Source organism: Lissotriton helveticus, chromosome 6 (assembly GCF_964261635.1).
Source record: "Lissotriton helveticus chromosome 6, aLisHel1.1, whole genome shotgun sequence".
Lineage (NCBI taxonomy): Eukaryota > Metazoa > Chordata > Amphibia > Caudata > Salamandridae > Lissotriton > Lissotriton helveticus.
In genome coordinates, this window is record NC_136067.1 from 706911681 (window position 1) to 706925207 (window position 13527).

The 13527-nt window shown below is 45.3% G+C and overlaps 1 protein-coding gene across 2 annotated transcripts in view; it reads left to right on the forward strand.

Annotated features, from left to right (window-relative positions):
* Positions 1-13527, forward strand: part of ZNF292 (zinc finger protein 292) — a 670886-nt gene that overhangs the window by 269564 nt on the left and 387795 nt on the right. For both annotated transcript variants that reach the window (XM_078648177.1, XM_078648178.1), the window contains exon 4: positions 12525-12660. In XM_078648177.1, coding sequence (XP_078504303.1) covers positions 12525-12660 — 136 coding nt within the window. The remainder of the gene's footprint in view (positions 1-12524; positions 12661-13527) is intronic.

The following is a 13527-nucleotide window of genomic DNA, read 5'->3' on the forward strand; positions in this document are numbered from 1 at the left end:
TGGTCTAGATCCCACACTTCTTCCTAATTTTAGGCCTATCGCTCTTCTCCCTTATCTTGGCAAGATCCTTGAAAGCTATGTCCACCTATATCGAGGAGAACCACCTCCTGGCCTCCCATCAGGCGGGTTTTCGCCCAGGTCATTCCACGGAGACTGTGGTCCTCGCGGTCCTGGACGAACTTAAGGGGAAAGCTGATATCAACCTCCCCCAAGCCTTGGTTCTCCTCGATTTGTCCGTTGCGTTTGACACGGTCGATCATTCCATCCTTCTCGACCGTGTCAGCGCAGCGGGCATACGGGGCACTGCCTTCTCTTGGCTTGCGTCCTTTCTTCAAGGCAGGTCCCAAGCGGTTCACCTCTCAGGCTTCTCCGCCCCCCCTCGGTTACCTGTGGGGTCCCCCAAGGTTCTTCTCTTTCCCCCCTTCTCTTTAATCTTTATATCCACCCTCTTATCATTTCTCTTCTCGAGCTGGGGGTCTCTGTGTATAACTACGCGGATGACCTCCAGCTCGTTTTCGATCTTTCCTCCCCTTCTGATTCCCTCCCTAAGTTCTGCTCCACTTTAGTTTTCATATCTGAATGGATGAGCATCAATCATTTGAAGCTCAATCCTGACAAGACTGAGCTTGTCCTCACGGGTGGTCCCTCAAACCCTTGGTCCTCGCTCCACTGGCCCCCTTCCTTCGGCTCCCCCCTTCCCCGGTTCCCTCTGTTCGAACCCTGGGCATCAAGGTCAGTCATGATATGTCCATGCATGCCCAAATCAGCTCCGTCGAATCCTCCTGTTTTCTGTCCCTCCGTCTTATTCGTAAGATTTCCCGGTTTTTCTCGTCGGATGCCCTCAAAACCATCGTTATGGCTCTTATCATTTCTCGCCTCGACTACGGGAATGGCCTGTACGTTCGCATACCCGCTTATGAAACCCGCCGCCTTCAGGCCATTCAAAATCAGGCAGCCCGCCTCATTCTTCGTCTCCCCAAATCCTCCCACATTACCCCTGCACTCAAGTACCTCCATTGGCTCCCTGTGCACCTCAGATCTTTTTTCAAACTGGCCTGCCTGGCCTTTCGTGCCCATACCCGCTCAGCTCCCCTTTTCATCAGATCTCTCATCACCCCTTACGCCCCCAGTCATACTCTCCGCTCCTCTTCCCTTTCCCTTCTGCATGTTCCCCGCTTCCGTAAATCCAGAACTGGGGGCACCCGTTTCTCGGTGCTGGCCCCACGGTTTTGGAACAGCCTTCCTCTCTATTCGATCTATTCCCATCTACATCCATTTTCGTAAAGCCCTCAAAACTTTTCTGTTTTCCCAGGCATTTCCCTGTTAGCCTCCCTGGGTCCTTTCTGCGAGTCTAGTCAAGTCCCCAGCGCCAGGAAGCCGCTTGGCCACAGTGCGCTTAACCAAGTTCCTTTTTTCATTTCATTTCATTTCATTTCATTTCTCCCTTCCTCTTGTTACCAGGGGTCATGGCCCTTCTGCTAACCTCTGGGTTAGGGTCTTCTGGCTGTGCCTTGCCCTGGCTTCTTTGGGGGGGGCTATCACACTCTGTGCTGGGGTTGCCTTGGAGTTTTGTCGTTCCCTGTTTGTCTTGGAACTCTGTCCCCTTGGTTGTTCTTGGATTGGGGTTATACTCCTGCTACATGTTGTCATGATATTTTGTATATGTTCCTTGCCTCGGGGTGGGGGGGGGGGGGTGGGGGGAGACTGTCTCCATGCTGGCAGGGTGGCTGCTCAGGGAGGGCTGTGCTCTGTTCTTTCTTCTATCCCTGCTTTTGGGTGCTGCAGTGCTGACACTGCTCCTTATGGTGTTAGTCACCATTCCTTTATCTGCTCTTTCGCACACTGTTCCCATGCTCCCACAGTTTGTCTGATGGCTGTGTTGTGGCGCGGAAAGTTCTCCAAACAAAACTGACGTAGGTGCGCCGCGGCGCGACTTATGTGACCTCGCTGACGTCACGTACGCGGACGACACCTGGGCGGAGTCCCGTGGTGCCGTCCCCCCGGCGGGCAGGAATGCTGTGGCAAAAAAGTTTTCCGGATCCAGTCTCACGCATGGGGGTAATTCTACGTTAAGGAATCTGCAGCTAGAATCGTCTCTACCAGATGCATTGTTACCGAAGGTAAGTAACTCGTACACTAATGTGTCTCTTTCAGATGCACAAGTTACTACTTGTGTAATGATATAGCTGTAAGAGACATTAGTTAGTGATAGATTCCTTACCGCCCCACCCATCCTCCCTGTTCTGCGAACTGATTTCTAGGGTTAAGGTCGTCCCTTTCAGGGCCCTACTTTCATGGCACTAGTGGTCAGTTTCTTGCATGGCTCTGCGTTCCTTGTGCGGAAAGTCGTGTACAGAACTGACGTCAGCGCCCATGGGTGGTGCCTAAGTAGTCTCCGTGGCGTCCTCTCTGTGCTTACGACGCCAGCGACGGACGCGGAGCCACACAACGCCACCTACCGATGCGCAGGGGTACTGCTGACAGAAAATTGTTCCATATCCAGTCTGATGCCTGGGAATATTCGAAGGTAAGGAATCTATCACTAACTAATGTCTTTTACGGATATATTGTTACACAAGTAGTAACTTGTGCAATAGTCTCCTGAATAGAATTGCTCTGTATGTCCTTTTGTTTATTGTTTCTAGTAGATATGGTTGTTTCCCCTCCAAGTAGGAGTTGTTCAGAGGGAGTAGGGTAACGGAGTGTTTTAGTGAGGTTAAATCTTGAGTTCTTGAGTTGGTCTTGACGTGCCTGTTTGTAGCCTTTTTCTAGGCTGTGTAAGGGAGATCTCTGTTCTTTAACGCTGATTGATCAGTTTGGAAAGACATGATGGCATCATGCAGGTACTGGTACCAGGGTTTTCCTGGGGCTTGAAAATGACTTTCAGATGGGTTATTAGCGAGTTGGCAGGCACCTTCAGGACTTATGTAATATTTGTGTGTCGAATTTGCAAGCTAATGCTTTAATAGCCACACCAAATTCCAGTCTGAGTCGTGACCAATGGGTGTAGCGTGGTGCCTGGAATATTTTCCTGATACCTGTGCAATAAATGGGCTCCAAGGCTGGAGCACAGGTCCCAGGGAAGGCCTGATGACCATACTGCAGAGAAGGAAGAAGGGTTGCATTAATGACACGGAGTATGAGCATGGCTGAAGCGCTACTTAATGTCCTGTTCAGTTGGTTGATGCCATATGTGATTGTGGCGCCTTTCTTCTTCAGGGAGTTTAGGGAAGGCATTTGTTTTGGAATATTCTGAGAACCGGACTCCCAGACAATTGTGTTTCTGGCTGAGTCGATGATCATACTAGCTATATGCCAGGTAAGATGTTTCTTGTAACTCCCAAAGATGACAACATTAGTCTTGATCCGATTTACCCTAAAGTTTTTATCTTGTCATAAATGTTTGGAGTATTATTATTATTATTATTATTGGGACATTTGTGAAGCGCTGCGTTACGCGCACCGGCGTGTCCACGCGCTGAAAGTGAGAGAGGCAGCAAACAGGGAGCACAGTAGCTTAGTAGCCATTTACTTCGCATAGAGGTGGGTTTTTAATTTCGCTCGAAACCTCGCTTCTTCAGGTTCCAGACGCAAATCCACTGGAAGTTTATTCCAGTAGTTAGCCGCTAGACACCTGAAAGATCTGCCTCCCATGCGCGATTTCTTCGCCCTGGGGACCCTAAGCAGACCCCCATCGGCAGATCTGAGCGCTCGAGCAGGTATATACGCTTCAACCAGTTTCCTCAGTAGTCGAGGAGCCCTATCATACAGGATACGGTGACACGTACAGAGGGCTTTATATTCAACTCTGCGCCTCACCGGAAGCCAATGTAGCTTCTGCAGTGCCGCCTTCGAAGGCGCCCTTTTGGGCAGCCTGAGGATCAGACGAGCTGCCGCATTTTGCAGCACTTGGAGGCGAGCCATGCTCTTCTCTGGCACCCCCAGGTAAAGCAAATTCCCGTAATCCATCCTGGCGGTTACCAAAGCATGTACCAGGGTTTGGCGAGCTTCCATCGGCAGTAGGTCCAGGACTTTTCTCAATCTTTTCAGTACCCCAAAACACACGCCAACCACACGGTTGATCTGGGGCCCGAAAGTGAGACCTGCATCAAACCATACCCCTAGATTTTTTGCCTCCTGGCAAGGGGTGGGGGTTGGTCCTAAACAGGGTGGCCACCATGCCGATGACCATGCAGACTGGGCTCTCCCTACCACCAACACCTCTGTCTTGTTGCCATTGAGTTTCAGACAATTGATGGCCATCCAGTCGGCAAGTTCTTTCATGCACGACCGGACGCCATCTGCAGCAAGACAGGGTGCGTGCGACAGGGAGATGACCAGTTGCGTATCATCGGCATATGATACCAATTGGAGACCATAGTTCTCCACAATGGAGGCTACCGGCGCTACATATAAATTAAAAAGGGTTGGACTCAGGGACGAGCCCTGAGGCACGCCCTGGCCCAGAGGTACCCCTTTTGAATAGCAGTCGCCTTGCCTCACTTGAAAGCTTCTTCCCGTGAGAAAGGCCTGGATCCACCTCAGCGCGGTGTTGGTGATACCACCTCTGTTCAGACACTGTAGCAAGGTGGTATGTGCTACAGTGTCGAACGCCGCGCTGAGGTCTAACAGGATCAAGGCCATCGTTTGCCCCTTATCTACGCCCTGTCTCAGATGTTCCGTTGCCATAAGAAGGGCGGACTCGGTAGAATGGCGCGGTCTAAAGCCAAACTGCGTGGCATGGAGCAATCCCACCTCCTCCACATGTTTCATGATTTGGGTGTTAACCACCTTTTCCGCCACTTTGGACAGAAAAGGCAGCAGAGAGATGGGCCTCAGATTTTCCAACACCTCAAAACCAATGTGGGATTTCTTCCGGAGAGGGAGTACCACAGCCTGTTTCCACCCTTCAGGTAACATACCCGATTTGAAGGAGGTATCCAGGACATGCCTTATGTAAGGCTCCAACACTTCCAGGCTGTCCCCCAAACGTTTAGGGGACACCGGGTCCAAGGGAGAGCCCGATTTGACAGAGAGGCATACCCTGACTAGCTCTTCAGGAGGAGGGGTGCTAAAGTTCGTGAGGGACCCCTCTGTCTCCATGCCCTCCGATGTTGCCACAAACTCAACCCCTACAGGGGGAGGATTAGGAAAAGTCGAATACATTTTCTCGACTTTGGTGGAGAAATATTCGGCGATTCGATCGCAAGTTTCGGGCGAACAACTCTCTGGGTCTGCCGATGAGTCTAGAATAGTCAAAGACTTATATATACTAAAAAGTTCTTTGGCCGAGTTTTTTGCCCCTAAAATTTGTCCTGCATAGAAGGCTGCCTTAGACTTTTTAATCAGCCTATGATGCTGCCGCCTTTTTTCTAGGAACAGTTCCCACAGGGCCCTATGGATCCCAGCTTTAGTGTGATCCATTATTATGATGTCCTCAGCTTATTGGATGGTGAGGAGTTCGGTTAGGCCCACCTCAGGAGGCACAAGACTGCTGCCCTCCATAGTTCTTCCCAGATCCGCTGTATATACATTGAACAATAAAGGGGCGAGAACACATCCTTGTTTTAGGCCCTGGTAAGTCGGAATTTTGGAGGTGACAGTGTTAGGATCAGTTTTTACTCTGAACCATATACCTGTGTATAGTGAGACTATTGCTATTGATAATTTTGGAGGCATGCCCCATGCTTCCAATTTTCTCCATAGTATAAGTCTGTCATCTGTCAAGAAAATGCACGGTAATCTGTGGAGCTGCAGAAGAGTAGTAGCTTGTTCTTTGGTGCTGCTCGGCAGCTCAAATATGCTAGTGCTGTGATGTTATCGAATGTAGACTCGGCAGACCGGAAACCGGTCTGGAGAAATATGCAGGGCTTAGTGTTCACCTGCGTAAGACTCCAGATGTTTCAATAGGACTCGAGAAAATGCTTTTGCTTCCAGGAGTGCTATAAGGTGGTAATTTGATTTTTTTTTTAAATATATGGGACACAGTAGATACCCCTCACCCCTTTATGCAACTGGGAACTGGCCTGATAGGTATTTGTGATTGAAGAGAGGGGTTAATATCCATCGAAGCGATGGAAATTCGTTTCCAGGGAGGTGCTCTGGTTTGAGTCTTCAGCCCCCCATAAGACTGCTTGGCCAGGGGATGAGGGCTGATCTGTATATAGCTCATATGGCTTTTCTAGACTGCCTCCGAGACCCCATTGCCTCTTTTGGTTTTCTTTAATTTGTTGATGCACTCCCAGAAGCGGGCCTGTTTTTTTTCTTCAATATTTGGAATATTCCCACTCTTTTTGTGTAGTTTGCATAATTTTTAGACTACCCTAGTTGTCCTAGCTGTGGAGTTATCTTTATGCGCTCGAAAGGCACTCTGTAGTGGTTTTCTCATGGAAACAATTGTTTTCTTGTACTGGAATTGGGGTCTCCCTTGCCTGTTCTTTAGTCTAGTCTTCGTAATAAAGGACATGAGGGATGCTCCTTTAATTGTTTTTCAGCTGTCTGAGGTCACTGCAGCCATCTCTTGACTTCCACCAAATAAAGCCCTTGGGCCTGATGGGGTACCAGAGGACATTTTAAAATCTTATATAGACCTTTGGGCTATAACGTTGCATTTAAATTCAGCAGCCAAAGGGCCCCCTCTCATTAATCTGGTCCCAATCAATAGTAGTCCCGTTTTTTTAAAGGACAATAGATCAGACCCCACCTGCTTCAGGCCTATAGCTCTGATTGACTCAAATGTGAAAATTATTGGTCCAATTCTGTTAGTCTTTCATCTTGGGCTGAGGAGTAAGGCATTTTATCTGAACTTCAATATGGATTCAGGCCAGGACGGGGTACCATTGAGCAACATTTTAACCTCTACTTATTGAGTTGTAAGCGTGGGGACACTCCGTTGGAGTAACCAGGTGCTTTATAAGCTTAATAATAATAATAATAATACCAAGGCCAAGAAGGGGCAACAAATTTGGCCTTCATGGACCTTAGTTCTGCCTTCGACAGCGTCAATCGATCCAAATTGTGAACCTGCACTAATTAATTTTTTGTATAATCTACATAAGGCCCTGTCAGCTATTGTAAGATATGGGCCAAATGGGGGATGCACACAGCACTTTCAAATTGCAGTGTGGAGTTTATCAGGGTTGTATTTTAGCACCTTTTTTATTTATTTTTTGTTTTAATCAATTAGAAAAAGCACTGACTGACCCATGTTTGGATGTTCCCAAAGTGGGAGGCCGGTCCATTCCGGCTCTGCTTTATACAGATGATAGTTTTAATTGCCTAGACGGCCAAGGCATCACAAAGACTTCTTATCCATTTTATTGATTTCATGTACAGCCTTGACCTCTCCACCAACTTCTCAAAATCACGTTTGATGAATGTTTGGCCCACCTAAAACGAAAACCATGAAATTCATACTAGTTGGACAATATATCAGTCTGGTAGATGAGTTTAGATATCTAGGGGTTCAGCTGGATTGTGGCCTTAATTGGCATCCACATTAGAACTCATAATGTGTTGTCTTGTAATAGAGCTATGTTCAGCGTAGGTGACTTCTCACGCCGTCTTGGGCGAACACACACAAAATCTGTCCTGGAAATTTGCAAGGCTAAGTGCGCCCCAATAGCCAGTTATGGCAGTGGAGTATGACGCTATGGCCCAGTAGCCTCAATTCAAATAGTGGAAAATAAATTCCTATGGGGCATTTTGGGAGTCCCACAAAGTGTACCCTAAGAAATTGTTCACAAAGAATTGGGATTAGGTTATATCACTGACCAGCTCCGACTCTGCCCTTTAAAACTTTTGTTTTCTATTTGGGCAAAGGCAGAAGGAACCTGGTCCTAATAGATTAATTATACAATACTGTTTGAGCATGGACAAGCCCTCCTTGATCCAGTGGTTGGCTTATATCTTCCATAATATGATATCCCTAGACAGGACCGATTTATATGCCAATCCTAGCAGCATAGTTCGATATAATCAAAAATGATTGGCAGAAGCGTTTAGGGACAAGATGGCAGTGAATCGCGAGGACAGTGCATTATTGAACTCTCTGTGCAACATGCGATATTAGTAAAAAAAAACTCAAGCGATCTGGAACCCTACTTGACCTGTAAATTGAAACGCTACCAGCTACGCTTATTTATCTATTTCAGGTTAAACGCATTCCAGCGATTAGTTCCTTTCAATCATGGTTGTTTTTAGGACTCGAAGTTGCCTCTATGTGATTGTGACAATGTTTTGGTTAATGATTCATTACATATTGTCATGATCTATGCGCAATTTAATAACTTATGACACACGTTTTTATGACCACTTTGAAAGCCAATGAATTTGTACCCAAGTGAGGCCCTCATTATTGCATTTACAGTTTTTGCATACACCTACAGTATGTTTTTTTCTTTTACTTTATCTTACTAGGGTCTTAAAGCAAGCGTAAAATTATGCTGATGTTAATTGTTGTGCTCTGTTTTAAATTGATCTGTCTTATATGATTTTATTTTTTAATTCGAATAAGGAAATGGATGATGGTAGTCTTTGTATTATAATAATCTTGCAGGGTGGCTCCAAATTCTCCTATGAGAGCATTCAACAATTGAAGTATCCTCGCCTGGCAGTTGTTAGTGCCTTCCAAGATCTACTTTTCTAGTCCAGTCATCACCTTAGGAGTGTCTTCTGGACTTTGCTTAATTCTCCTGGTGAGGTTGGCTGATTCAGCTCCTGTTGAGGAGCCCACGGTGTTAGATCTGTCTGCCAGTAGTGCTGTTAGCTCCAGAGTAAGGCTCAGAGGACTATTGACGCTCTGTGGCTTGTTGGCAAACTGGCTTTCTAGGTACTCGAAGGTAAAGATATAATAGATTGTTGAGATTTCCTTGTAGGTGAGAAAGCGGACGTTGCGTAGCTTGTACCTCAGTGTTCTTGAGCTGAGGACAGTTTATAAGTTGTTAGTCATTTAGCGTTACTCGTTCTTTCGAATGTGTAAAAGGATCATTTGAATTTCCTAGCCCATGTATGTTAATAGTCTGCCAAAAGAATTTCATGGGTTAGGAAATTGGTGAGAAGATTTAAGTAGTTGCAGAGGTCATCCACCATAAGCTTCGTCCTGTATTTGATGCATGAAGATAGCTGTTTAGTACCGGGTGTTATTTTGTTTCATTTTTGTTTCTGTTATTAGGACTGCTTGTAAGGCTTGAGAAGTGAGTTTAGTTGGGGTGACCTCTAATTTGCATGTGTGTTTGCCAAACTTTGGGCGGCCAAAGAGACTGGGACAGGAGCAGACTTGAAGATTTCATAGAATCCTTGTATAATTTATGATGTAGGAGCCCAGGTCGCTTTTATCGAGATACGTTAGCGCTTGTTTACTTGTCACAATGGTTTTACGGCAAGCTACATTGCATGAGGTAATTGAGGTAGGGCGTGCTGTTTCCTTCTGAAGCTGTGTTGCGGTAGGCTGTAGTAATGCTAGGGATACTGATCCTTCACCCCTGATAATGAGTGTGCCGACCCCGCCCCCAATCATTATGCGCATTCCAAGTTCTGTCGCAGCTCCTTTGATTTTGCATGCATGATACTATTAAGGTGGTAGTGCGCTTGGTGTTCTGTCATGGGTCCCACCAATAGCACCCCTCGGTATGCTTATGGTTGAATCCGCCTGTCCCCAGTATAGTAGAACGTTGGGATATTTTAATGAACACAGGTTTAAAAGCTCTATTCCTAAGTTTCTGAAAGTTCTTGGTTCACCCAGAATAGCGCCTGTGATCCTCCCTCTTCCAGATTGTTATGGGGTCCTACGTAATTCCGTTTTGTGACATGTATGCAAAATTTCGCCCGACTAGATCACCTGATGTGATATCTTTCAGTGAAGGAATATGGTGGAATAGTCCTAAGACATTTCCTTTTTTGTCACAAAATAGCCCTTTGGGCTCAAAGCCCTCTTGAGGTTCATCATGCTCTGCTATGCCTAGTGTCGAAGGCAGAGACTTTAGGCCTCTTTAATGTATGTGCTCCCGGGGCCTGTGGTGCCAACTGGGATGTGCCTTTCATTATCTAAGGAAAGTTCAGCATTTGACGGATTATAGGGGAAATCATTGGTCTATTCATTTCGGTGGGAACTGCTATCTGAGAGAACCTTGGCGGTTGCTGGGCTCCGTGCTGTCCCACTAGTTTCTTGTCCATGTTGGGGCTTCTTTGTTATGTTGAAGTGCAGGCAATTCTGAGGGGGTATTGGCCAAGAAAGCACTGCAAATTCCTAACATTCGTGGTCAGAAGCAACCAGAACAAAGTACTTCTTTTCATCCTTAAATCAGCCTGAGAATCTTTTCAAAGTTTATGGCTATGGTTGTAGCGCATCTCCGGAAAGGCAAGATCTTAGTCTATCCGTATTGAGACAACTGGCTTATCAAGGCTTCAACATACCAACAACCATGCCTACATTAATATAATAAATGCTTCTACTTTCAATCGCTTAGAACTTCATGTAGATTCACAAATTTGCCCATCTCTGTTGTAATCTCTTAATTATCTAGGAACAATTCTCGATACCACAAAAGCGAAAGTGTATCTTTCGGAGGTAAAGACTAATAGCCATATGTCTGAAATATCAAGCTCTAATGAAAGCCTCCCATCCAACGACGAGACAAGTGTCTGCTCTACTGCTCTCAATGGCGTCTTGCATCTTTCTGATCCCAATCAGACCACTACAAGAATGTCAGGAAGATCAATGGAGCCAATATGTGAACAACTGTGAAGACTATCACCCTTTCTCTCAACTAAGCAGTCTCTCAAATGGTGGTGTCAGTCGAAAAATCTACACCTTGGAATGGCCTTTCATCAGAGGGTCCCATCACCGACTATAGTGACTGATGCTCCCCACCCCCCTTTCAGTTTGTGGTGCCCACAAAACCTTCAGATACCGGGAATGTGCTCCACAAAAGAAATAACATACCACATCAACATACTGAAACTAAGAGCGGTTCACTTGGCTCTGAAGTCTTTCCAACTCTTTCAAGACAGACTTGATCCTTGTTTGGACAGACAACCAACAATGTACTATCTAAACAAACAAGCAAGGTCCAGAGCCTTCTCTCTAGAAACCCAATCCATCTGGAAATATTAGCTAGCCAGAAACCTGAGGCTCACTGCAGCCCATCTCCTTGGAGTCCAGAACATTCAGTCTCGGTATCCAATGGAATTCAATCCAGATGCACTGCCTGAAAACTCATGATTCCAAGACTGCCTCGAAATAGTTCACTAAAACAAATAACAATACCACACATTACGCATGCACAGCATCAACCACGACTACGAGTTCTCACTCACCACAGTGACATTTACCAATACAAAGCAAACAACCATATTTTATATCACATCATGTATAAACATATTTTTGTGCATGTTGTGGACCAGGCACCATCATGTCGAAACACGTCAACATGGCCACCATGGTTGAGGTGATTCATTAAAAACCGTGGTGAGCCATATGAATCCTTAAGGCTGTGAAATCTAGGCCTTACCTCGATCAATTAGCTCTTTTTGCTCTTATCACCGGTAAACTGGTTGCACTCATATTTTTCTCTCTCGTCTTCTCTATCTCAGATTAACAACCAGCTATCCATCACTGAGCATCTTTCCATTAACTCCTCTTAAACTAAAATGTTCCTCAACTCCCCTGCCCCTTTTCCCAGCTCCATAGCCTGTCCTCTCTATTGGACACTGTGCTGTTTACAGTTGAAACTCTAACCCTACGTCCCTTTCAAAAGTCCTGGTGTATTCACTAAAGCTATAACTAGATTTCAGTTAGTGAGCTTCAGATAAGTGAAATTGCTTATTATAATAGTGTCCTATTTTATCTTCTTGTGGGTTGTTTTGCACCCATGACAAGCCTATCCCTCCTCAGACAATGACGAACCTCTGTTTTTCGACCCCATTTATTCAAGGGTAATAGGGCGAGATACTGCACACAACCGTATGTGTTGGCAGTTTTGCTGGATATCTGCTCTTTATATGTTCTCTTCAAACTTCTAACGTACCACTCCAAAACCACCTTGTGTCTTTTACAGATTACGATTCTTTTAGTCATCTGACTTCCTGTACTCTAACTTTGAGCTCCAGGCATTGCATTTCTCCTCTTTTAAGACTGCCATAAAACACTTGTCCATGGTTGATGATCTACTTTAACTCTGAACCTTCTATGTCCAAACAATGGCACCTACTTTATAATACTTTTAATGTTCAAAGTGCATGCTTATAAATTGCTGCCTGTAGCAATTGCATTGATATCTTTGTTTCCTATCCACATGTTCTTCCATTGCCACCACGCCCACCGACTATGATGTTGGTCTCGTACCTTCTTTGCATTTGTGTGCAGCACTATTAAAAGAAATGTTTTAACTTGAAAGTAAAATAACTTCCACTGGTAAATGTTTTTAATTATTTTTTGTTGATCTCCCTTTGAATCCATTTATATGCTATTCATTTCATCGGTAAGATTTTGGTGCACTGACACTTGTTTACCTTCCTGTTGTAAGGGGTCTCATCAAAGGTTGATGGAGAATGGCAACTTGGAATTACATTTCTTGTATGCTCTATCACAAGAGAAGGGAGTATGGAAGAACCCAGTTCTACACAGCATTCTTCATGAGGAATCCGTGGGACAAGATCAAGGTAAGTGCCTCATTGATTTTGGTAGTTGGTGTGCTCATATTGTGTAATCTATCAGTTCTTTGACCCATTCCTCTGCAGTGGGAACAGTTGGCTGACGCCAGTGTTGAAGGATGCATATTTTGCCCACCGCCAATTAGGTCATTTACCAAGTTTGAATAGGTGTTCCATCCTGCAGATATTCTTCAATTCGGATAGTAATGCTTAGTGTAATGATGATGCTAGGTTGATGAAACCTATGTTGGGTAGGTCTAACAATAGTGCTTGCTGTAGGGGTTCAGTTTATTATGGTGCCATAAAATGAGATAGATCATATCTCTGTCCACCGTATCTCCAGCATGCATCGCTCAGTTTGATCTCTGTGAGACCAGATCATTGATCTAGGATTTTGAAATATAAGAATTTCGGTCTAGCTTCCCTCTCAACCCTGTTACTTGTAAGCATTAGGTCAGACCAGCGTTCCTCAGTGTAGTCTGTATACAATATTTCGCCACCATTAGTCTGGCCTCTTGATTCACCAGTTTGGAGAATAGCAAAGAGATACATTTTCCGTAGATCAGAGACCATTACCATGGTTTGGTCCCAAATATCAAGGTATTGTGAAACAGATATGCATATCATATGGCATTTGTTCTGATCTCCTCTGTACACATCTGCTTAGTTTTCTGTAGCACAGGTAAAGTTGTTCTGGCAGGTTAGTATCATGCATGGGAGTAGGAAGTCTTTAATCTGTCCATTCCATAATTGTTCCACCGTGTGTGTGTGACAACGTTGATGTGGAAGGTAGGTAACTAACAAAACACCCCCAAATAATGTAATCTTTTGTTGGAGAGCTTTACTCCATCGACTCAAGGGAAGAGCCTTTTGTGG